Source organism: Grampus griseus (genome assembly GCF_964374135.1).
Source record: "Grampus griseus genome assembly, chromosome: 9".
In the NCBI taxonomy this organism is placed as follows: domain Eukaryota; kingdom Metazoa; phylum Chordata; class Mammalia; order Artiodactyla; family Delphinidae; genus Grampus; species Grampus griseus.
The window spans coordinates 31643588-31670554 of NC_139003.1; the positions used below are offsets into that span (position 1 = coordinate 31643588).

The window sequence follows — 26967 nt, forward strand, 5'->3', positions numbered from 1 at the left end:
GGGCACGTGCCCAGTTCTCTCACCTCAAGGAGCCGGCTGATGGCTGGCAGCCCCGGGCGGGGACCAGGCGGCGGCGGGCGGCGCACCGGCGCGCAGCGGGTTAAGGCGGCGGGGGCGGCGGCGAGGGGGCGGAGGGAGCGCTGCAGCGGCAGCGGCGGCCCGGCTGCGAGCGCCCGCGTCCCCGGAGCGCCGCGGGTTAAGCGCCGCCCGCCGCCGGGAGGGCTGAACCCGGAGCTGCCGCTCCGAGCTCGCATTCGGATCCGCTAGAGCAGGAAGATGGCGACGGACGGCGCGAGCTGCGAGCCCGACTTCTCCCGCGCCGCAGAGGAGGCGGCGAGGGCCCCGGCGGAGGCGGCGGTAACCGAGGTCCCAGGGTGGGCGCGGGGTTCCGGGGTGGGAGCCCCCGGGGCGCCCTGCCAGCCCGGGCTCTTCCGGGTGCGCTCTCCTCGGGGTGCCCCCTCCTCGGGGTGCCTCATCCCCCGAGGCCGGGGCGAGGCGGCCGCCTGGGTTGGGGATACCGCCTGTCCATTCCGAGCCTCGCGGGAAGCAGCCCCGGTTCGCCCGGTTCTCGGGGCTCCCTGCGTGTGGCCTCTGTACCCACTCCCTCTGCTTCGGTCGGGTTTGGCCAGGGGTGAGGGCTGGGGTGTGTTTCCCGGAGAACTGGACACCCTCCCATTGTTGGCCTCTCTCTGCGCGCGTGGCTGTGGGCGCGTGTCTCGGGGGTGCCTGGCACCTCTCAGCGGACCCGGAGAGCAGCGAGGGGGAGGCGGGTTGGCGCCGAGCAGGTGTGGGGATGCCCATTGTGTGTGTGCGTGTGTGTGTATTCATTCGTGTGCCTGAGACCCCTTGGGAGAGGCCCCATGCCCAGCTGTAGGCGCTGCTGCCGCTGAGCGCCGGCGCTTTGGGTCCCAGCTGCCTGCTACCCCATCACTTGGTGATGGGGATTGGGGTTGGGGCGGGGGAGGTGTCCTCGTTCTTCCCGAGACTATGCCCCGGCGAGGTGGAGGTTCAACACCTGGTATCAATACAGTGTGTTTCTTCCCTGGGGTCTAGAAGCCAAATGAGCTTCCATCCATCGCTGGTCCCTACTTTCACCCCCAGAATCTCCCCGTGCACAGAGGCTCATCGGTTGGTTTCCAGCCCGTACCTTAGGGGAAGGCTGATCCCACATTTCCTGCGTGGAAATGTTTTTGGGGTTTGGGAAGCAGCTTGGTAGGAGCTGCAAGAATCTGCAAAGAAAGGCAGCTCTGGGAGCGCCTCCCACCCTAGGCGCGATTCTGCTGCTCCCCCAGGAGATTCCGGGTAGGATGCAGTGAGCCGAGCGTGGACGCCCCTCCGTTTTTCCCACTCATGACCTGACCAGACTCGGTGAGGGAGCAGCTGAGGGCAGGGCCAGGTGTGAATAGCCAGAGCTGCTTGAACTTCCTCCCCTTGCATTTGGAGGTAGGGCTTTCTGGAGAGGTAGAGGAGAGATGAGGAGGAAAGCTACTTGGGCATGAGAGGAGCTGAGCCTGGGAAGGAAAGAGAGAAACAGGGAGAGAAGGAAACACGGAGGCGGAGGGCTGCTGATTTCCACTTGTGAAACTGGCAAGTTTTGATTTGAAACTTTTAGGAAAATAGATTTTTCATTCTTTACGTAGAAAATGTGATCTTAAGATTTCGTATGAAATCTGCCTACTTGTGATGCAGGAAATCAGTTCCCCTGCGTGAAGTAAAAGAAGGTAGCTATTAAGACAACAAACCTCTCCGAGAAGTTGAAGTGTTTGGGTACCTTCATCCCCAAGAGATGGTAAGGGGAGGGGAGTGAGAGAAAAAAGAAAGAGGGGTGTGTTTCTTGTTTCCCAGGAAGGTTGAATGTTTGTTTAATTGACTTAAAATGGGTTTTTCTATTACCCTCAGTATTTTAATCACCTGACAATTAAATCAAACAAAAACAGCTGAGTTATGCTCTGTAGCTGACCTATAGTTTTATTTGGTTAGATTATAAACAGAGCCTTAGACACTAAGCAGATTTTTTTGTTAACAAGTTCAGTGTTCCCTTTCTGCTGTTTAAAATTTTCAGGAGCCTGATTTTTAACTGCTTATAGGTAGAAGTTTGATCATTTCACCCTGGTTGATTTGAATAGCCACGGAAAAACTGTGAAAGTGAAACTCCTTTGTTATTTCCATAAAATCCTATAGGGTTCTGAGGAGATGCAATAAGAATTCTTAATATAGTATTTAAAAAAATGTTTGGTACTTTAGTGAAATTTTAATGATGGCTTCTTATGCAGTAAACTGAACATTTAACTTTTCACTTAATAAAGTATAGTCTGCCTATATCAGCTACTTGACCTATAGACTGATTTTTTTTTTTTTTTTTTTCTTGCGGGACGCGGGCCTCTCACTGTTGTGGCCTCTCCCGTTGCGGAGCACAGGCTCCGGACGCGCAGGCTCAGCGGCCATGGCTCACGGGCCCAGCCGCTCCGCGGCATGTGGGATCCTCCCAGACCGGGGCACGAACCCTTGTCCCCTGCATCGGCAGGCGGACTCTCAACCACTGCGCCACCAGGGAAGCCCCCTAGACTGATTTTTTAATTAAAGAAAAGTTAGGTTGAAGAATATTTGTCATTATAACTGCCTCTTATCTAATGATTAAAATTTAAAGGCATGTTGATGCATTTTGAGTTTATGGCAGCCGAGGACTTAATTTTTTAGTGGGTAATTCTTTTTTGAATTTTATTTCATTTCAAGTTGGTTTACTTATTATGCATTTTATATGTATATTTGGCAGTAATGAGTCAATGGAAACCCAAAGCAGTAGGCTATTTTCGAAAGTGAATGTTTTCACTAAGTTTTGACTATTTAGATTGTTGCTTAGAGACAAGTTTAATTTATAGTTTTCAGCTTAATATGATTTTCAGTGGAGTGCTTTAAATTTAGTTTGTGGTCCTTGTTCTTAGCTGCTTAAATCCTGAAAGCATCCCAAGTATAAGGCTAAGGTAACAGCTACATTATTCAGTAGGGTCATATTAATAGTCTTTGCTGTGAACCATGCCGGAGACCTGGGTTATTTTCAGCGCCTTAGCCAAATGTGATGACTCTTAGACTATATTGCTATGTCTACTCTGAAAATACGTCCTAATGGATAAGGCACTATGGAAAACAGAAATCTTCCAGCTTTTTATTGTCACCAAAGAATTTAAGAGTGAAAGGAAAATGTAGATCTTTTTAGAACTATGTTTGGGAAGCAGACCAACATTCTTGTCATTCTGGGCTTTTCTGGAGCAACTAATATACAAAAAGTAGATATAAATTTTGTTGTCATGGTGGTAGTGACAAGAAAAAACTTGGATAATTATTTTGTTAAAAATGCACAATAGTGATGTTAAACAAATTAGCAGCTGGCACCTTGAAAATTGTGTTTCCAGGTGACAGTACTGAACGTAAATGCAATAAAAAGAAACTTTTTAGCCAATTTTGCTAAGCTTTCTTTAAAAAATTACAGTTATGTGGCAGCTATAGAGTATTGAAAGTTTCACAGTATAATTTAGGTAAGAAATATTGTAGATTTAACACACATTACCAAATACATACTGAAGTGGAGACATTGTAACATCTTTGCTGTCCTAAAGTAAAACATTTCAGTGCTAGAACCTCACATGCACCAGGGAATCAAATCAAAGACCATGGTGTCATGAGAGGCACAAAAAATTTGCATTAGGAGTCTGGAGAAGAAGAGTCACAGGCAGGATTCCTAGTGGAAAGATCTGGAAACATTCCACAGAAGGATGGAGGACTTGAGCAGGGAGACTGCAGGTAGCTGTGTACAAGTGTGGTGGGTTTCTAGGGTTCCTTGAGAGGGGGCCTAGGGCAAAGATGAGCATAAAAGTTTCAGTCTCAAGTATGTGCTTTAGAAAAACTGCTTAAAGGTTGAAGAAATTGACAAAAATGATCCCCAAAGATAAGAATATAACTGAGTTTATCATGATGCTTCTTACTTTGTTTATTTTTAAATAGGTTATATATTTATGTTTGCATCTGTTTTTTGGACTTTATTATCGTTGTTGCTATCACTGTTATATTTCCCACAGGAGCAATTTTGTTTAGAGAAAAATATTTGTCCTCCTCTATGATTGAATACATGCCTAGGCTAGACTAACAGTTGGTTTTATCCTCCTGTGTTTCACATAACTTTATGAGGTGAGAAAATGGTTCACAGACTTAGTACTTAGCCATTTACAAATATCTGCTGTTGATCATATGCACAGCAAGGCCCTGGCTGGGAGAGAGCAGCCTCATCTTTCAAGAAGAGCAGTGTGGGTTTCATTTGTAAAAGCTAAGGTTTCTTAGCACAGTTCCAGGCACATTGTAGATGTTCCACCAATATTTATTGAATGAAGAAAATGAACACTCACCAAGAGACTGTGTCATAATTCTTAATGTTGATTGGCTAACTAGAAATTTTACTTCATGTGTTACTAGATTGTGATGAAACTGTTGTCCTGAAGTTTGTAGTAATTAACATTATAGATGTTAGAGGGCTCCTCTTGTTTGAGCACAATGACCCTGATTCTTATGGTTTTGGGTTTTTATTTTTATATTGTCCCCTTCTAAGCTGCTTTTCTCAATGATATTTCAGATACTTCACAGATTTTCTTTTTTTTAAATTTTAACTTAATTTCCAACATGGTTAGTTTTCCCTTTAAATTTTCCCTCTTCAAAACAATGGTTGAGGCTGGGGATGTGTAGGTGGAGGGATGGAAATTGCACCGCTCCCATCCCGAATTCTTCTAACAATAGAGTCAAGGCCAAATCACCCACTGGGGTGTGGAGGAGGGGATGGTTGAGAGGCGATCAAGAGGGAGATGCAGGGAAGTTTGGAAACAGGAAAAGGAAGTAGAAGGAAAGATTGGGCAGGAAGGAGGTTTGCAATAGTCTGCACATGTCTAGAAACGTGGGACTAGATTTCAGCTTTGAAGGTGCCCAGGAAGGATGGACAGTTTCTCTCCCTTCTGCCCCTGCATAGTTTACCACCTAAGCACCGTCTGATTATTGCTTTAGAAGGAGGCTTTATTTGAATGCACTTGATTGTATTCTTCTCTGTTGGAGCTCCTTTGCAGGACTAATATAACAGGGAAAAGGAAACTTGTCTTTGATGATTAGGGAAAGAAATGGAGAACAGTTACAAAAGAGATGATGATAATGATGACATTGAAAGCAGAGGATTTTAAAAATTTTACTTTAATTTCTTAAAATAACTTGCACAAAATATTGAGATCATATTATTAATGCTGTGCACAGTGTGGTGCCATCCATGTAGAAATCCTGGTTTAAGAGAAAAAAATTGTCTTGGAATAAATTGTTAGTAAATAACCAAATAGGTTGAACATGGATGTAAAATGTTATTATAGTAAGTGCAGTAGAGCCCACATTGTTACGTGGAACGGACACTTCTTTGCAAATGATTTGGTTTTGACATTTTTATATTTCATTGAAAAGGCAACAAGGTAATGCCAAAGGCCTGAGTTCTTCTACAGAAGGGCCTTGTAAATGTAAGAAGATCATTTAGTCACTCATGTCTCAGCTCTTCGCTTGAAAATCAGCGCGCTGACCTTTGCCACCTGCAGATAATTGAAGTGATAGTCTTCAATGCATTCTAAGCTCCTTAAAGGACAATTACTGGATCTGGGTGCCAGCTCACACGTGAAAATGATCCATGTCCCACATAGGGGTGGTGTTAACATTGAAAAACTGAGTTACGGTGGAAATAGACATTTGCTTTATCTGAGATGTGGTCCTTTTTTTCCTCCAAAGTAAAAATGGAGGCTGAGAGGAGATCTAAAAGGAGGAAACGGGAGGTAGCTGCACTTAATTACCAGAGGCTACTGCCCCTAACTGAGCCACGTTTGTGCTTTTCATTCCCATTTTCTCGAACTTGAAATTAATTACATCTATTACCAGGTTTCCTTCCTGACGGTCTGTTTACTTGTTGGTTTTACTTCCTTCTAATGCACTGAGTTGCTTGTCTTGCATGACAGACCCCGGGTGGGGGTGGCATGGTTGATTTGAGGTGCATGGCCATGGAGAATTGATCCCAAGTTCTCAGCATGTGGCTTTAAAGGCACACGCCAAGTTGCCCTACTTTAGGTTACTGTAAATGGTTTTTGAAAAATGAATGAAAATGATTGATCAGTTACTTAGTTGCCCCCAGAGTGGGCCATAATATTGTACCTAAGTAAGACTAGTATATCCGTTTACACATCATTTACATGGTTTGTGTTGTTATACTGAGTGAAAGAGGCATTTTCACACCAAAAGCAGGAGGCATATATGTTAGGTAAAATCATGTAAAGATGTAATACTCTTGCTGTCCTGACACTTCTAGTAGAGGTGAGAAAATAGAGTAAATATGGATAAGTAAATTTAATATAGTGAGGAAATACACAAGGCAGGGCATGATTAGTTGTAAATCAACGAATAGAACCGACTCTAAGACTGAACTGAGAAAATGAGAGATTTATGTGTCTGGAAAGACATAAGGAAGTGGGATTCGAGCTGTGTCCTGAAGAAAATGGGATTCAGACGAATTAGAGGAGAAAGAAGGATTAGGAAGAACGAAATTAGAGGTATGCAGCCCTGGGCAGAAAAACTCTTACCTCCCTCTAGAGAGAAGTCAGGAGGAATAATCTCAAAGCAAGACATAACTGCAGAAATAGTTTGAAATAGTTTTAGACCATGGAAACACGTACTTTCCATCGTGAAAATCCTCATAACTGGCCAAATTCACATTTTAAAAATAATGTAAGGGTTCTTTTTAATTTTTTCATGTTAATGATAGTGTTCACATTTTGCTTTTTCTCCTTAATCTCAGGACGAGTTTCATTGCTTTTCCCTTCCTTACAGCCTTTTTTATTCATTCCCAAAGCATAAATCTTGCTTACACAGGAAGTTCTGAATGCATTATTAATTATTAGTACCCACTATTAAACTGGGAGGAAAATACATTTCTGTTACTTCTGAGTAAAGAGGCAAACTCAATTTTCTTCAAATATTTCTCAAAGGCTTCAATGAATGACCTAAATTTCCTCAGTCCAGTAATCCAGTTACTCTGATGGTATGTGAAATCAGGACATTTGGTGTCTGGAAGAGATTTTAAAGATCACTTAGTACAACATTCTCTTTTTACCACTGAGAAACCGGAGGTCCAAAGAGATGAAATAAGGTTCTTTCAGTCCATCTGCTTTCTCAGGTACCCCTCCTCCCTCCCTTGTAAATTCATTGATCAAATGTAGGCACAACCCACTAGATTTGAAACTGGAGGAGATGCTCTTGGTGTCTGTGAGAGAAGCCAGAGAACATGTTTGGCTTTGTGTCTGGTCACTAGATTTTCACCATAGCTGATGTGTTTGGGCAAAGATCTGAGGGACACTTCTGCCACTGTGACTCATAATAACTCCTGAAGGCTTTTATGGTACCCATCAATGTGCTCACCCCATTAATTCCTAAAGGATACAGGTAAGGGTCTTCTGGTGCTTTTTGGCTGTGACTGTCGAATTCCCTACATAAACCAAGTATTTTAGATTTGTTTCTTTCAGGAAGAGTGGGAGGAGAGTGATAGTGGAGGAAACTTGGTATTGGCCTATGTTCAGTTGGCAAGTTAAGATGACAGTTCAGCCAGGTTCTATTTTGTCATCTTCCTCCCTTTCCCTCCCTCTCTCCGAGCCTATAGGAGACTATCCAGAAGAATGCCATCCCCACACCTGCTCCGCATAATTCAGAGCTGTTGCAGACTGCTGTGTTGAACAGGAAGAGTTTGAGGTTGTGTCTCCTCTTTCATGTATATATGCCCCAAAGAAGTCTTTCTATCTGATGGCCAGACTCTGGATTAGTTTAAGCTGCCTGTGCCAGATTTTTAAAAATAGGTGTTAAGAAGTGCTTTTCCTAGAGTACTTTTCCTGGCAGACATCAAACGTGACAGGCAGGGGAGTGGCCTGCGGAGCTGAAATCTACCAGTTTCTTTTTTTTCCCTTTACTTTCTGAGTGCCTTGCCATCACTAAAAAATGAGATTTGGATTTTTCTCTGTTAATTAGGAAAAGCTGTTGCAGTAGTAATAAAGCTTAGTCTCTGAACGTGTCTGCTTTGTTTTTTTGGGGGGTGGGGAGGCATGGGTATCATGTTGGCTTAGGTGCCTTTATGGAGATCCTAATTTTTTATGTGAGTGTGGCATTTAGATCTATCCGGTCTTGTCTCTTCTTTTGAAAATTCGGTTATCAAGTTAGTCTTTTAAAATATTACATGATTTATCATCAAAAAATGAGAGGATGAGAGGAAACTTTTGTAGGTGATGGATTTGTTTGTAGCATAGATTGTGGTGAGGCTTTCCCGGGTATATATACTTATCTTCAAACTCATCAAATTGTATACATTAAAAATGTACAGCATTTTTATGTCAATTTTACCTTGAAGTGGGTTAAAAATTACACAAGTTAGAATAATTATTTTGCTCTTAAACCAAGAAACTTTAATAATGGCTTTTTCTATATCTAAGTACTTTTGCACTATAAGTGCATCAGGTCAGATAAATGACGCTTAATATGAAACAATAATAGTTTTTTTAATGGGATTTTTGCTTCTGAGCTTCTTTATTTTTCTAAAACTACCAAAATGTTTTGAATTTATTTGTAAAATACTGAGAGTCCTAAGACCTGTAACATAATTCATGTACTTTCTTTTATCCAGTTTTGCCGGAATAGGGAATGAAAACATCAAGTATTGGAGAATGACCCTTTGAAAATATTCTTATAATATTTTTATGATTGAAGGCCGGCATTAGAAGTGTCTTTAGTGAGGAAGTGGCGGTGAGACGTAGGGGAGAGAGAAGCAGGCAGACAGATGCACTCAATGTTTAAAATAATACATCACTTAATATATTTTGATGGGAGACAGATTTTTTTTAACATTCTCTGTAGCATAATTTATGGTTTAGCAAGAATCCTTGTAACAGTGTTTCTTTAATGAATTTTCCTTTTTATTGACGGTGATGTATTAAAAAATAGACGTGTTGGTTGCCGGTCACATGTTGTGATGTTGATGATGATGGAACCAGGGCAAGCTCTCCTGACTCTAATGTGAATCAGAATCTTGGCAATGTCTTTCATAATTTATTAGCTTTTAAAATGGAGTGCTTTGCTTGGGAAGCTTCAGGGAAACAAGGACAATAAAATGTACAATTAATTAAAATCTTTAGAACCACCAGCAGTAGCATTAATAAAATGTTACCATCTAATGCACATAGAATTGCATCTAACTCTCCCATCTCAGTGGGGAAAAACCAGGATAAAAGAGTCTTTCATCATAGTCAATAAACTGAGTTTATTGGACTTGGGCTGATAGATTTTCAAAGAAATAGGCTCATAGCCAATAGCCCTCCTCCCTACATAAAACATCTGGGTGCTCTCAGCTTTAATAATAACAGTCACCTGCCTTTATTTAGTACTTCATTGACATGTTCTTTTTTTTAATCGAAGTATAGTTGATTTACAGTGTTATGTTAATTTCTGCTATACAGCAAAGTGATTCAGTTATACATACATATGTATGTACATACATACATACATATATATACACATTCTTTTGTTATATTCTTTTCCATTATGTTTTTTCATAAGGTACTGAATATAGTTCTCTGAGCTATACATATACAGTAGGACCTTGTTGTTTATTCATCCTATATATAATAGCTCACATCTGCTAATCCCAAAATCCCACTCCATCCCTCCCCCAACCCCCTTGCGCTTGGCAACCTCAAGTGTGTTCTCTGTGTCCGTGAGTCTGTTTCTGTTTCGTAGATAGGTTCATTTGTGTCATATTTTAGATTCCACGTATAAGTGATATCATATTGTCTTTCTCTTTCTGACTTACTTCACTTAATATGATGATCTCTAGTTGCATCCATATTGCTGCAAATGGCATTATTTCATTCTTTTTTATGGCTGAGTAGCATTCCATTGTATATATGTACCACATCTTTATCCATTCATCTGTCGGTGGACATTTAGGTTGTTTCCATGTCTTGGCTGTTGTGAATAGTGCTGCTGTGAACATGGGGGTGTATGTCATTGATAAGTTCTTGTTTAATCCTCACAAGAACTTTGTGGGATAGATGTTGGGATTTCTTTTATATAGATGAGAAAACAGACTCAGATAAGTTACAGAATGCTTCTCCAAGTATCATCTTTGGACCAGAACCACCAACAGCAGCGGGAGCACACAGAAAGGCAAATTCACAGCCCCACCTCAGAATCAAACTTCAAGGAGGGAGCCCAGCAATCTGTGTTAACAGATTGTTAATCTCCAGGTGATTCTTATGCCTGAATTTGAAAAGAACTGAGTTATAAGACTTACGTGAAATAAGTATGAATGGGAGCAGAATTTAAGCCCTAGTATATTGGACTTTACTATTCACAGAACATCCATAAGTTAACCTTCCAAACAAGGGTCTCCCAGAACTATCCATCCTGTAGGCTTGCTATAGGTTTTTTTCTTTTTTTCCATCCTTAGCCCCTGCCTTTACAAATAACTGCTCTGTTGAATGTATGTACGAAAAGAAACAGTTTTAAGAGGAAGATCCTTTGAAAATCTTTCTTCAGAGAGCCAGCTAGCTCTGGTCTCTTTCCCTTTTATACCATCATCTTCTTCCAGAAGGTTCTTTGGAAACTGAGAAGTGACCAGTTCTGGCCATACCTGTTTGGAAGTCCCTGGAATCGTTTATAGGCTTTGCTATGTTTACTTCTGTGTCATCACAGTGATAGTACAGTGTCAGATACATAGGTGCTAAACTAGTTCTCATTGGATCATTGATAGAATAGCACTGTTTTCATCTCTAGAATGTTGGCACTGTGCTGACAAAGTGTGCAGACAAATCCCAGTACTTGGTTGCAGTTTTGCCATTTCCTGGTTGTGTGAACTGCGTGCATTATCCGACTCCTGAGCTGTGGTTTCCTCATCCGAAAAATAGAGGGGATGATACCTATTTTATAGGTTAGATTTGGTTCTTTGAGAGTTCTTTGGAAACCACTGGGTGCTAGGCAGATGCGAAGGCATGTTCGGAAACGTCCTGCAGGCTGGCTTCTGAGGTCGGGTGTCCTGAGACGTTTGGGGATGAACGTGTGCTCCCCTCCCTCTGATGGCGACTGGGTTTGTCAAATGAGTCTCCACGGAAGGGAGAAGTGGTCTGTGTGCTGTAGAGGAAGCTGGGGCTGTGGACTCACCCAGGCCCGGCTGTGAGCACGCTAACCCGTCATCTCTCAGCTTCATCTATAAGATGGCTATCAGGAGACCTGCTTGTAAAAGTTGTTGTGAGGAAAGAGGGCAGAGTTGGAGACAAGAGAGTTGGGAACCAGACTCGCCTGACCACAGGCCCAGATGACTGCATGTGGGTGGCAGGCCAGGCCTCTTACAAGCACACTACATGTGCGTGTGTGTGTTTGGTCGCGGGTAGCACAGAGCATGCTTCTTCTAAAGGGGCAGCTGCTACTTGGCTCTGCGGATTATTACCCTGTGGGAATGTGAATCTGGGGTTACCCGGTCATCTGAGTTTTGAGGGGAAGCCAGCGATCTGGATCTTTGGGTGACATCTTTAGATTTTCTTAGCACTGACTGAATAAAACAAAACACTTTGTGGCCCAAGTAACACACATCTGTGGGCCAGATTTGGCTGTAGGCTGCTAGCTGGTGGCCTCTGCTGCAGTGTTCTATAAACATGACCTGTTATTATTGGAAGTCTTGGAATTTATAATAACCTCACAGGAGCCTTTATGTTGGGGCCCTTCGAGCAATACGTTCGTGCTCTCTTTGCTACCTTTGCAACTTCTCCCCAACACACCCTGGGCCTGTTTTGATACAAACTCCAGGGACTTTAAATTTGTATTGCACAGTATAATTTAAAGAGATCCTGAAGCTGGGTGGGGACGCAGGCTAGGAAAATAGATCTCAGTGGAGAGATTTGGGATATTGGCACTGTGGTTTTTACCTCTCCTAGAAGGTCAGACCGTGGATTGCTGCCAGACGGGGCCCCTCGGGTTTGCTGAGCCACTGGGATAAAAATGGTCCATTGCATACCTTTAGGAAGTTTTTTCATTTTTTAAAATTTGTGTTACAGAAAAAAGACTTCGATGTGGACAACCTCAGTAAATCAGAGCTTCGGATGCTCCTCAGCGTGATGGAAGGGGAGCTGGAGGCCAGAGACCTCGTCATCGAGGCCCTGCGGGTAAGAACCTTCTAGGGCCGAGTCCCATTTCTATATCATTTTCTTTTCTCAAATGGCCAGTGGCAAAGCTGCTGCTTCTTAATTTTTGAGTCATATAGATTTAAAATGTTACATCAGGTTAAAATGTGCCCTTTACCCCAGATACCAACCCATAACCTTGATAAGCCCAAACACACACTGAGGTCAGATGGTCATTGAAAGGAGGGGGAATGATTCTAAACCGTTTAATTTGAGGAACTTGAGAATTAAGCTGTATTGCTTCTGAAATCCTTTTATGTTTCCCATATGTATTTGGTTAAAGACACAAGTTCTCAGAAAATTGGTAGCTTGGTATCCTAAACATATGTGAGGCCAGTGAGGAAAAACTAAGAGAATCATTTATAAAAGAAATTGCTGAAAATAGAGGTTTTTTTCCTTCATGTATAAATTATGATTTCTTATTTTCAGAGACTCTTGAGTTAAAAACTAAATGTTTATATGTACATAATGTATCTTCGAATAGTTTTATTACTTTTTCATCTGATCTTACAGTAATTTTTAACTTTCCATAATTTGCAAAGAATTATCTTCCAGTATATTAGAATACCTCAGTAAAGTTTTGTTTCCTTAAAAATTATGTTAGAAAATTCTACATCAAGAAAGTTTAGGGCTTCCCTGGTGGCGCAGTGGTCGAGAGTCCGCCTGCCGATGCAGGGGACACGGGTTTGTGCCCCGGTCCGGGAAGATCCCACATGCCGCGGAGCGGCTGGGCCCGTGGGCCATGGCTGCTGAGCCTGCGCGTCTGGAGCCTGTGCTCCGCAACGGGAGAGGCCACAACAGTGAGAGGCCTGCATACCGCAAAAAAAAAAAAGAAAGCTTAACTGGTCACTCCCAAGATTACGCTTGTTTTGCTATGTGAGCCAAACTTAAGGTTTTATTTTCCTCTTTTATATTTAATACTTTGTATGTAATCAGGTGTTTCCTGACTCTTGGTCATTTGACCGAGAGGGATATATTTATTACACAGGAAGTATGGATTTATTTTTTTCACCAGGGAATATTTCCTCAAACTTTGTCTTAGGGAGTTTATTTTAACAAGTGAAACTCTGTGGAATGTATCAATAAAAACAAGGTTGCCCCTGTGGGTGCTAATATGGTGGGGAAAGAGAGAACGGTGGACGGTCAGACATAATGGAGATGGTGGACACGCTGAGAATCCAGTGGGGCAAGGGGCAACAGTTCCTGAAATAATGAGTTAAGTACATTTTCATAACCTGGAAATTGGTATAGTGGGGATAATAATTATTCTTCAATCTGATGACAGAGAATGATGGGCTCAGAAAAAGTGGAGTGTGATTATACCAGCTCCATGCCAGTGATGAATTGAGGGTGTTGCTTTTTGAACGATAAGAATTGCTAAGTAGACTTGTGCACAGTTTGATAGTGAGAGGTATTCTTCCTGTTTCACTTTTGGGACATTTGCACTGTTTGCCAGTGTATATTTTCTTGAATGAACTTTGGGGGAGACAGGCTAAGGCAGTGCATCACTCAGATCTGTGACCCTCAGCCCAAGGAGAGAACAAGGCAGCAGTCACCTGTGAGGCCAGTAGTGTAGCTTCTTGAGAGCAAAGAGATGTGAGGGCTTCAGTTCTCCCTTAGGTATTTCTCTGTCCCTCTCTATTCACCTGTAAAAGGCATCAGCACCGTGGTATTGCCCTCTGCTCACACAAATGTTGGAGCATTTAGCAGAATCTGTGTTTTTATATATCACCTTAGCAACCACATGTATTTTTCATTTTTACTTAATTGCGATACTTTCAAACTTGAGCAGAGGTAAAGGCTTGCTAATGATCAGGGCTTGCCAAACTGAAAGTTTTTCATAGAATCAAAGCACGTTGGAGCTGCAAGGAGCCTTAGTTGATATTCTAGTTCAGGATTTGCATATCTATCAGACCTAGTTTTTCATTTTCATAAAATACTTTGTATTACCCTTTTACTATGCTGAAATGAAATGTATGGAAAATTGCATATGTAAGTAGGCTATGTTAATAATAACGAATACATTGCCCTAATTGTGATAAAAAGTAACAGGAGAGTAATTTATAATAAAATATTAGGTGTTTCAACATATAACTGCTCAGGCATGACTAGTGGAAGACATGATAAAATAGATGGCTGTTCCCACCTATTCCCATAACATTGACATGAGTGCAGTTGTTGCAAAAGAATCCTGATCCACACATGCCATGTCATTGACTTGGGTACAGGGAGCAGATTTACTATTGGTGAGGTGATTTTTCTGAAATGGTGAATGACACTTGGTAAAGTTCCCAACAAAAGCAGACATTTACATGACAGTTGAATGGCTGAAAAATTTAGTGTTCATTAAAACTGAATTAAAACAACTTGTTTATGTGTGGAAAGAAGTTACTCTTTAGGCTCAGATAGTCATACTGAAGGTTCTAATGAAAGGAATGAGCAGAGGGACATTTGAAAATTCTGGGGACTTGGGACAGTTCCTGAATGTGTAGCAAACCCCTAGCCCTGCTCCCTAAGTGCCAGTCACTGTGAAAACTAATTGTTCTTGCTTATTTCCAAGACCTCTAGGGTACTGCCCCTGTGGAGGACCACTGGCTGATACCAGTCTCTTTTATTTATAGACTGAAATCAAACAAACAATAAGGAAGTCCAAAGAGATTGAGACTTCTCAGGTTGAAAATGTGACATGCCAGAACTTGGCATGTTTGGAGATTCTTAAAACCTTTCGTCCCTTTTTAACATTGAGAATTGTGATTGATTTGTTTAGATCATTGCATTTTTAGGAGTAGGTAATAATGTCATTTTCATATACCTGTTGTAGCTGTGGTGGACTCACTGTGGTGATTTACTGATTGACTATTCCCTTGGGGGCATTAGTTGGAACTGGTGAAACTAGTGAAATATTTACTTGGGTCCAGATGTGTCCTTGAGTTACCTTTTCCTTTAACAGTAGAATATAATTTAGTGACTGGCTAGTGCCCCAGAAAGAAATTGGGAAGGAGAGAGAATATGAAACTTTTATTTTTATTTCATATTATAAGATAAACTTATTCCTAAATTAAAAGTCAAAATCTAAATTAGTAAACAGTATTCAGTTGGGCGAAATACATTTTGTTTCAAGAAAAAGTCAAAAGTACTTTCTCAGTATAGTAAAGATTTTTGAATTTAATATGTAAATTGTGATTTTTTTTTTGAGATACAAGATGCCTAATTTGTGCCCTGAATTTTATTAAAATTTAGAAATGATTTCTGTTGTGAGGCATTCAAACTCTTTAGAATTTTAGAAACTTTAAAAAGGTATTTCAGACCAAGCTGTTTTACTTTTTTAATCGTGTTATCCTGATGCTCTTGATTGTCAGGTTACCATGAAAAGTTGCATAGATCATTGAATTAATGGCCATAGACTTGTCAGGACAATCCATAAATATGATTTTGGGGGAAGGGTGTCAGGAAATTACAATATATATTTTGGTACTTTTACTGTTTTCAGATGTTTAAGGTAAAAATATTTCTCAGTAAGTTTACGACTCTATAACAGATATAATATTCTAGACATTAATTTTTATTGGGGGGAAATTATATTTTAAAAAGAGCAATATTAATGGAAAATCTGAATTGCATAAAGCTGCTTAAATGTAATATGTTTTAATTTCATCGCATAAGAAATATTTTGTTTCTCAATGATTTCCCTCTCATTCACATAAAGTAGGAATAAATTGTTGAATGAATATATTCTGTATCAAATAAAATCTAGAAAATACTTTGGAGTTTAATAAAGAATGTGTGCAACAAGAAGCAGCTATATTTTCTGAAAACCAAGATAGACACAGAGGCTTCTGAATCAAACTTAATTGAATGTTCAAGATATGAATATACAACTTAATCCAGAAATCATTATTTCAGTGCTCAGTGTTTAGTTTGTGGAATCCTCTGGCCCTCACTCCCTTTTCCCTCTTGCTACTAGTATTTTTACCAGCATCTTACTCAAAGGGGAGACAAAGGCAGAAGATGAAAATGCTGTAATTATAAAATTTTAAGGGTTAAAATTGTTTTAGCCTCCATTTTTACAGGGTCTAGCCCGCTTTCATTAGCATGAGTTTATGTAAATATTATATCATTGAAACAATGAATTCCTTGGGCAGGTAGCTCCAGATTTGCCTTCTTTTTCCATTTGGATTAGATAAATGAGAATTAACACTATTAACAGACAGGGCAGTTCTTCATCCTAACCAGTAGTCACTATAGAGTGACCGTATAATCCAGATTTTCAAGTCTTATTCGCACTGAAACTTGAAGAAGTTAGCCAGTTTAACATTTCCTCAGATAGACAGCATTTGTAGCCCTTGTATCATAGGGGATATCAGATTTTAGAACTGACTTGTGCAAGCAGCTGCAACAAAGAGACCCAAAGTATAATAGATTAAATAAGTAGCTCATTTCTCACATACCATTCTGGAGATGACTGATCTCTGCTGGAGGGGCAGCTCTGTGCCAAGTGGTCTTCAGCTACCCAGGTGGCTTATTGCTCTCCTTTAGGGAATTAGCGTCTTCTGTACGGTTGAAACTTGGTCAGTGCCACCTCCACATCCCAACCTACAGTGAAGGGTGGGGGCAAGGGAGGAAATGAAGGAGAAGCAACTTCCTGTAAGCAGCGCACACACGTGCATTGGTGAGAACTTTTGTGGACGCACCTAGCTGCATAGGAAACAGGGAAATGTCACCTACTGGCTGGCTACATGCTAGTGCTGTGGAGGAAAGGAGGAGCTTAGAGGACCCCTCACAACCTAATACAGCCCATTATCTTGGTGTAATGTTACCGTATACAGTGTCCTGGGATATGGCACAAGAAGATCCTTCTTTCTCCTTCCCTCAGTAGATATTTGTTAAGTGCCTACTTTGTACCAGGCACAGAAAGTTTGAACTGAATGTCACTGGAGCTTTATTACAATGCCAAGATTGTTCCCATTTAGCAAATTCTTGTATCTTGACTTTATATATTTAAAATTAATTGTTCTGAGTAGTGTCATTTGGGCCTAAGTTATACTTTCTCAGGCGGTGACTCAGTATGTATTTTGCCTAGAATATCTTCCTTTTTGAAAACCTGACCTTCCATTGGGTTCAAAACTAACTCAATTAAAAAAATTTTTTTAATGGTTTTGTTTTAAAGCAGGGTTTTTCCGCCCTCAGCATGATTGACACTTGGGGCCAGGTGTTTGTTGCTGCTGTTGTTGCAGGGAGGGGGCTATCTTCTGCACTGCAGGACGCTTTGTAGCCTCCCTGGCCTCTGTGTGCTCACTAGATGCCAGCAGCACCTCCCTAGTTGTGACAGCCAAAAAGGTCTCCAGATCACCCCCATTTGGGAAACACTGCTGTAAAGTAATACTGGTTAAGGAAATGCCACTTTCAAAACTATATTTGCTGAAATAAATATAAGAACTTTAATGATTCAAATATATTTTATGATACAGTGATTTTCCTGTGAAATATTTTTTCTCAAAGCTAAAAATTAATCTGAAAATGCCATTTTAACAAATTTCATGACTCTTTCAAAACATGCCACATATTTAAAATTGCATTATAGCTTCTTAGGCAGAACTTAAATGTTTTATTTTTAAAATTCAAAAACCTTTATGGCTGTATGTCTCAGTGCTGGAAACTTTACATAGAACAAAGTCAATCTTTTTAAATAAAATGAAAGCATTAAATAGAATAATGTTTCCACTCATTTTGAAAGCAGCTGCAAGTATACTAGAGAGTATTGTGAGGGTTTTCCTCGTATGACTTGTCTGCTAAATAATGATAAAAGAATAACATTCTGGTTTCAGCTAAGTAAAACACGCAGCCTTTTGTATTTCAAAATTCTCCTATGATTGCAGGCAATTGACTGACCAAAACGTACCCTTTTTTGTGCTGTTTATTTTAATTAACGAATGAATTTGCTGAGCAGAGCTGAATTCGTGAAACATAAATTGTTTTCTTCCCCGTCTGCTGAGATAACGCCTTTGTTCTGCGTCTAGAAAAAGGAAGAGAGTTGACCAGACGTTGTGTTTTTTCTGCAAGCGAATGAGTTTTTCATAATATACAATAGCTGATGATTTTTAAATAGCATTTATTTGGTCTAGTAGGGCAAACAGGAAATATCAATTTTGATTTTTTCGGAGAGACTTTATTTTCCCTGTTGAACATTTGCTATTAGTGAAGGAAAAAAATAGAAGAATATCAAGCTGCTTTCTTTTTAATATTAGGGGTAGGGGATGAAGAGGTACAAACTATTAGGTATAAAATAAGCTACAAGGATATATTGTACAACACAACAGGGGATATAGTCAATATTTTGTAATAACTATAAATGGAGTATAACCTTTAAAAACTGAATCACTGTATCGTACTTATAGAATATTGTACGGCAACGGCACTTCAATAAAAAGATATATAAATGGAATCATATGGTAAAAAAAAAAGGTAATGATGCCATGAAAGCAAAGCGTTTATCACTACCATTTAATACGCAACTGATGTCACTCAAGTAACATTTTCTTCCTGATTATTAATAAATCAGTAGGATATCTGTGAGAACAAACTAAAGATGAAGGTTTCCCAGCTCAGTGATGTACCATTTGATCCACACTGGGTGCAGGATAGGTTCAGGGTTACAAATGGTATGAAACCAGGAATGTACTTTTGTACACTTCGAAGATTATCATAATTTGTGGGACTGTCAGTTCAATTAACCGTTACTTTAGAATTAGTTCCCTGTGATCTGAAAATAAAGGGTGTTCCTTTGAGGCATTCTGATAATATTTCAGCCATCTCATCTTAACCCTCAGTGGCTAAGCTACAAGTCATGGGTTCTTGTGGGAATTTCCTTTGCCACATATATGACTAATTCTATCTTGATTATAAGAAGAAACAAGGGTCTAAAGCAGTACCCAAAGTTCTACCCTCCTTCTCTTTGGTTGTGGTTACTTTGGGAAGAAAAGAGGTTTCAGGTTCTGCTTTTCAGTTTTCTGAGTCAAAATATAAATAGTTGTTGAACAAATAAGAAAGGAAAGGCTATATCCCATATTTCAAATGTAGTTGGACAGGGTGGGGAAAGGTGAGGGGATCCAGCATCCATTTCTTCAGCAGATGTTTATTGTCTTCAGACATGTCCTGGGCTTCGAGGGTCGTGACCGAGGGGTATGCTTTCTTTCTCATGGATCTTAGAGTCTAGTGGGAGAGATTGACATTAAACCAATAAACACAATATCTAAGGACAAATTATGATTATGAAAGAAAAGGAAAGAATGTTACGAGATTCAGGGTAGCTTACATTGGGTCAGAAAAGACTTCCCTGTGGAAGTGACGCTCCCTGAGACTTGAAGGAGGGATATCCTGAGCCCAGTTGGAAGAAGGGTGTTCAGGCAAAGGGAGCGGCACATTCAAAGGCCCTTGGAGAGGAAGGAGCTTGATACTTGATAGGAACTTCAGGAAACCAGACAGCAAGCAAGAGTGGCACAAGATCAGATACAGATGGTGGCTGGGGCCAGACCATGCTGGAGGGCGAAGGCTGTGGAAAGGCTGGATTTCATCCTACATCAGGTGGTCAGCTGTTGATGTGTTTAAGCTGGAGAATCCCAGTGATTTGATGTGCTGTTAAAGTCATCTTTTAAGAAAATGCAAAATTATAGTGTATTCTATTTTTTGTATCAGAAGTTTAATTTATTAAGTGTAAATATTTTTAGCTTATCACCACTTCCAAAGGAAAAATTACAAAGAACACCCTAGCTGTTGGGCAGACAAAAGTTTGTAGGAGAGCCATAGTAAAGAGGTAGAATGTCACAGTGGTTGTCTTAGAAATGTGAATATCTCAGATGCTTCCAAATATTGCCCTTGAAGAGGGCATGGAAAATGTGCTTGCTCATCACTTTTGTCACTTAGCCATGAACAGTGTTTTTCTTCAGAGGGTTAAGATGAGCTGATTATGGTTTTTAGTTAAGGTCTTGTGCACCTAAGACAAGATGGATAAGGTAAATCCTCCACTTGAAATTTTTTGAAAGGCAAAATTCTCTCTTCAGTTGTATTTTTTTTCCCCAATCCAGTTCTCCTCAGTTCAGCTTAGATTTTTAAATTAAATGAAATTTTGGTTAAAAGACCTCTTCTTTCATAACTTAGGTCTTTAGAACTTTACAGTAATCTTATCTGTTATAAAATCAAATGCCTTTTCAGCTTTTCCACAGAGGGTTGGGAAAAGGAGCAGAAGATTGCTTCACATAGTGCTAAAGATGACCTGGCAAGAATGTAAGATACATTTCAGCGCGGTCGGAATTTGTTCTGCTCCAGGACATCTATGTTGGCCTATTTTAAGTGGACCATTACAGGGCTTATGCTCACATAATTACCCCTTACAAAAATAAAATGCTAAAGCCGACAAGCTCTCCAGCAGCCCCGACCCCTTCTCATGACATTCTTCCATTGAAAACAGACCGTGGACAGAGTCTTCTCTTGGTGTCAGGCACTGCACTAGGCACCTTACCTGTATTAAAGTGGAGTTGCCTCTCCTATGGGTATTAGGTTTTAATGGTTAAAATAATGCAGATAGTAAGCCCTTGGGAAGCTCTTAACTTACCAGTAAAGTACATGAGACATAGTTTTGTATATATAAGCCTGAGTAGTGATTTTTATGCACAGCATAGGTTGATTCTCACCAAGTTAGAAGGAAAGGACCATCTGTGTGCTGGTGTCTGGGCATTGCAGCTCTTCTGCCTTTAAGGAAGACTTTAAATCCCTAGGTAAATGGGGTTGGGTGGGTACTTTAGTAGCACATCTCTCTGGCCTTAATGCAAAGTCATAGGTTTGTCTGAATTCTAAGGATTAAACAAGGTCATACGCTACAGCACCTAGCAAAGGATCTGACACATAATAGGTGCTTGAAAAAAGTATTTGCATTTGAATCTCAGTCTGTGTTGGTAGAAAATATTTTCCCCTGCACTTTCTCCTCCTCACACTTCGAAAGTTATAGGACTAGACCTTGGTCACCTGCTCTCTGTCTAATAAAGTGGGCATTGCTTCTTATTTCTTAGGGTAGAACTCTCACTCCTCAAGTCAGAATTGGCCAGATGGAAACTAACGCTAATCTAGGCTACTAATTTATCCTTGCAGCCCCTAAGGCAGGCAGGAAAATAAACAGTGGTAGGAAATCAGATGGATATTTTGAACCATCAGGCCACAGGCTGAAAAGAGGTAGAGTCAGCATCATTTCTGGGGGCTCCTGTGGTGGCTGTATGGGTCCTGAGTGAAGAGAAATGACTTGTCAGGTGTTGTCCAGACAACGTTTTCTAAAGTAAAATTATCCCCCGCCAAAAGAGGGCTTAGCAATTTTGGAAATTTCTCAAGTGTTTTGGGAATAGGATAATGCGTACTGTCAATTGTTTTTAAAAGTGACGTTCTAAGTGTATAGAAATGGTGGGATAACAGTTAGACCTATGAACCGTTATAAATACTTATCCTACAGCTTGTCAGTCTGTTTCCCACATGTTCATATTTAGGCAGCATACGCTTTTGTATGTTAAATCTTTGATTTTCGGTGGCATTGCTTTAAACTTGGCATGAATCATTCTGTTTACAGCCACCTTTGTTCCTGGCCATCTAAAAGTGAAGAGGAAGGAGGTGGTTCAATCCTTTCAAACTATCATGTGATATCACTTATAGGTGGAATCTAAAAATGGATACAAATGAACTAACTTACAAAACAGAATCACAGATTTAGAAAACAAACTTATGGCTGCCAAAGGGGAAAGGTGGGAGGGGGTGAGGCATAAACCAGGAGGTGGAAATTAGCAGGCATACCCTTCCATAGAGAAAATAGGTAATCGATAAGGAACTGTTGTATAGCACATAGAACTCGGCTCAACACAGTGTAATCACCGGAAGAGAATATAAGACTGGTAAGAGTCTGAAAAAGAATATATAGATGTCTCTCTCTGTAAGTGAATCCAGGAGTTGTACACCAGAAAGAAACACAGCATTGTAAATCAGCTATACTCCACTATAAAAATAAATTACAAAAAAAAATCCTTTCAAACTAAAACAGTTTCTTTTCTACAACCTCCTTCCTTCACCCCATGATTGTGGTCTAGGCAGTAGGCAAACTGAAATCAAGAAAAGGGTCAATTCCATTTGACTCATGCTTCCAAGGAATCCTGAGGTTTGCTGCAGTTTCCAGCAGGCAGAATTTGGAGCAGGACGTGGGGATGGAATGGGACTTAACATTATTGAGTTTTTATTATGTGCTGGGCACTTCACATACATTATCTCCTGTCATCTGTATGAAATCGCTTGATCAGTTACAGTTGCCCACTTTAGGAATAGAGAAACAGCCTCTGAGAATCAATAAGCCATTTTCTCTCTGACTCCTAACCTTGGCTCTCACCATGCCTCTGCTTCAAAGGAAACATTGATGACACTAATCATTTTCCTAGAGCTGGAAGTTGTCATTCATGGAATCTTTATCTTACTTTAAATGCTGTGAATTCCCAGAACATTTCCCACACACCTGTAGTCAATTGTAAATATCAAAAGCTGCACAGAAATTGAAACTACACAGAAATTGTTGTTGGAAAGTCTTCTGTTTAATCAAGTGCTGTTCCCTCCCAAGTGACTGCAGGTAATTATAAACAGAAGTAAATGCGGCAAGACTTCTAAGATCTTATTGAATGGCAATTATGAAAATATAGAAGAGCATCATTGATTTTTTTTGAAATGTTTGTTTACTCACAAAGAGAGATCCCTTGGGAGGATCTTCCCTCTAGAAGTGTCTGAATCTTGTGATCAACACTCTAGAAGGTCCTAACCTATGATCCTGTCTGCTGGAGAGGAGAAAGGATGCAAAGATAATAACATTTTCCTGCTTTGTCATCTCTTGCTGTGTTACAAACCCCCCGGAGATGTAATGGTTTTAAAGAACAACAATCATTTATTTTGCTCACACGTCTGCAGTTGAGGCTGGGCTTTTTAGGGACCGCTCACCATCTGCACCTCACGTGGCAATGGGAGTAGGGTGGGGGGGTGGCTGGAGGATCTGCTTCAAGATGCCTCCCTCATGTGCTCGCTGCCTGCTGGGAGATCAGTGGAGACTATGGGCTGGGGGCTTGCGTTCCTCTCCATGGGCTGCTTGGGCTTTCTCGTCTCAGGGTGGCTAGGATTAATCAGTGAACATCCTAGGAGACAGGAAACAGAATCTTGTAGTGCCTTAAAGTTTGGGTCACAAGGTCACTTTCCATTATATTCTGTCAAGCAGTCACAGGAATCAGATTCAAGGGGAAGAGACATAGACCTGACCACCTGGGAGGAGTGTCAAAGAATTTGGGGATGATGTTTCAAAAACTCCAGAAAAGTGATACTTACTGAGCCCTATCTGCCAGAAGTACTCTTTAGGACTTTATGTAGATTATCTCATTTAATCCTCAGCTGTCTCCCTTGAAGGAGATGTATTGTCATCTCACTTTAAGGCTCGTGGTTAAGAAATGTGTTCTGTGTCACACAGCTGATGAGTGTGGAGCCAAAACTTGGACCCAGGCCTTTCTGACTGTAAGTGCATCTTCCTAACCACTCTCCTGTATAATGTAGTGGAAGAGAGTTGTGCAATGGCTACTAATTATAATGCAAGGCAGGCTTGTATATTGTCCTAAAGCATAAATGAAAGAGGTTTTTTTTTTTTTTTTTTGCGGAACGCGGGCCTCTCACTGTTGTGGCCTCTCCCGTTGCGGAGCACAGGCTCCGGACGCGCAGGCCCAGCGGCCATGGCTCACGGGCCCAGCCACTCCGCGGCATGTGGGATCTTCCTGGACCGGGGCACGAACCCACGTCCCCTGCATCAGCAGGCGGACCCCCAACCACTGTGCCACCAGGGAAGCCCTGAAAGAGTTTTAATGAAGATGGATGGCTTCTGGGAAGAGGTGGCATTCCACGAGTCCTTTGAAGAATGATTAATTTCTAGAGCAATTAATAATTGGAGCAATGAGAAGTGGGTATGAGTCAGAAAGACAGCATGAGCACAGGATGTTTGTGTGCTCTGGGCAGAGTGAGGATGTAAAGGGGCCTGGAGAACAGGCTATGAACTGAGGTAGTAGGAGCTGGGACAGGCTCTGTCAAGGAGGGTTTGAAGGCCAAGCTGAAACATCTGTGTGACTAATAGGATAGACAGGGCAGAGTCCCTAAAGATTTTTAAGCAGGGAAATGGACTGACCCTGAGGCATGGGTTTTCTTTTTTTTAAAATACATTTATTTATTTATTTTTGGCTGCGTTGGGTCTTTGTTGCTGCGCACAGGCTTTCTCTAGTTGTGGCGAGCGGGGGCTACTCTTCGTTGTGGTGTGCGGGCTTCTCATTGCGGTGGCTTCTCTTGTTGTGGAGCACGGGCTCTAGCCACGCAGGCTTCAGTAGTTGTGGCACGTGGGCTCAGTAGTTGTGGCTCACGGGCTCTAGAGCACTGGCTCAGCAGTTGTGGCACACGGGCTTAGTTGCTCCACGGCATGTGGGATCTTCCCAGACCAGGGCTCGAACCCATGTCCCCTGCATTGGCAGGTGGATTCTTAACCACTGCACCACCAGGGAAGCCCCCAAGGCATTGGTTTTCAAAGTGTGGTTTCCAGGCCAGCAGCATCTGCATCACCTAGGAACTTGTTAGAAAAGTTATGGTGTTAATTGAAAAAGTCAGACAGAGAAAGACAAATACCAAATGATTTCACTCATATGTGGAATCTAAAACAAATGAGCAAACAAAAGAAAAACCTCATAGATACAGAGACCAGGTTGGTGGTTACCAGAGGGGAAGAGGAAGGGCATTGGTGGGTGGGCAAAATGGGTGAAGGGGGTCAACTATATGTTGGTGGGTAACAACTAGATCCGTGGTGGTGATCACACTGTAATGTAGACAGATGTTGAATTATATGCTGTACACCTGAAGCTTATATAAAAAAGATGCAAGTGTTTAGCCCTGCACTGTAGACCAACTGGCTCAGAAACTTTGGGGGTGGAACAAGGTATATTCTCTGGTCTCACAAGCCCTTCAGGTGATTGATTAGTGCTCAAGTTTTAGAACCACTGGTCTAAGGGGTGGGTGGGCACTCACTGTAAAGCAGGTATGTTTTATGTAACATAAAATCAGGGTGCACTGAAATCCCTGGTGCTGAGTAAAATCTCTGAAAGCTGGAAAGGCTTTCTACCCAGTAAGCAGAATGGCCAGCAAATTGGTGGCTGCTGCTGATTCTAGTTGTAAAGAGATTTTGATGAGAAAAGGACAGCCAGTGGCTGGTCTCAGGACAGCTTCTCCAAAAGCCGCCATCAGGTGACTCAGCCCAGACATGTTCTCAAAGAAGCTGTGGGAATCATGCTAAAGGAGCTTTTGTGAATTGTTGGACTAAAGTAAAACACATTATCAAGACATTAAGAACTGTGTGTAAAAAATGGATATTCTGTTACGGTCAATGTGATAGTTTTATTTACTGCTTATACCCCTGATGGTTCCACAGATGATGTGATGTAGCTTACAAGAATAAAAACAGCAAGATGGAAAAATAGAAGTATGTAAAACTCGAGATTAGGGGTTAAAACAGGGGCACACAAGCCTTGTAGTTATAAGACCCTTTCCTCTAATGAAATCTTTCTTGGGGGCCCAGTACATAAAACAGAAGCTGAGCCACTGAGTTGAAGCAGAAGTTGGGGTTCTGTGCTTCCTGATGGGAAAAATAAAACAGTAATGGACAAGTTACATGATTTGTGTTGTTCATAAGGAAAACTGCCATGGCAGTTACTTCCACAGGGAAGGCAGACTCTGGGTTACTGAGGTCGAACATTTCTGTAGTGCCTCTTCAGATGGGAGGTGTTTTCAACGGTGTCCACATAAAGTGTGATAGCTGGGTGTAAATGACTGCTTTTGCCTACCATCCAGAGACATAAGTGAGAGGCAGGATGCTTAGGTGAGGTAGCCAGGGTGGAAGCGAAGGGCGTTGGGTGGTGGGAGTGGGGCAGGGCAGCAGGGGGTTAATGCACAGCTTCCCCGGGGGTTTGCTGTGAAGGAGGCAGTCAGTAGACACTCTAAATAAGCAGATGGGCTGTGTCACCTTCAAACCATTTGCCAGTGGATCTCATATCATTTGCTGCTGTTCCTTGTTTAATCAGTTCATGTACACGTTTTTCAGACTGAACAAGTCATTTATATTCAAATGTGGTTAGGCAAAGCAGTAGCTCTAAAAATTTGAGGGGCTTCCCTGGTGGCGCAGTGGTTGCGAGTCCGCCTGCTGATGCAGGGGACACGGGTTCGTGCCCCGGTCCGGGAAGATCCCACATGCCACGGAGCGGCTGGGTCCGTGCGCCATGGCCGCTGGGCCTGTGCGTCCGGAGCCTGTGCTCCGCAACGGGAGAGGCCACAACAGTGAGAGGCCCGCGTACCGCAAAAAAAAAAAAAAAAAAAAAATTGAACATGGGACAAAAAAGTGTGAAAACGGTTTATATCGGTGCTTCCAAAAGAAAAGGAGAATTGATGTTAAATAATTATGGCTTATAACATTTTCTAAGAATGTCTGATTACTGCCTGTAACAAACATTTTTGTGTCACAAATTTATGAATGTCCTTTGTAGTTTACTGTTAGTTGACATTAAGCACTGGATGTACCACACTATAGCACTGTAATAATTTCACTAAATATTTCCTCTAATCA

At 41.4% G+C, this 26967-nt stretch overlaps 1 protein-coding gene across 1 annotated transcript in view; it reads left to right on the forward strand.

The window, feature by feature from the left end:
* Positions 1–276: 276 nt before the first annotated feature.
* Positions 277–26967, forward strand: part of CTTNBP2 (cortactin binding protein 2) — a gene marked incomplete at both ends in the record, with an annotated part of 154124 nt that continues 127433 nt past the window's right edge. The window contains 2 exon segments of the mRNA XM_082662319.1: positions 277–357; positions 12144–12251. Coding sequence (XP_082518445.1) covers positions 277–357; positions 12144–12251 — 189 coding nt within the window.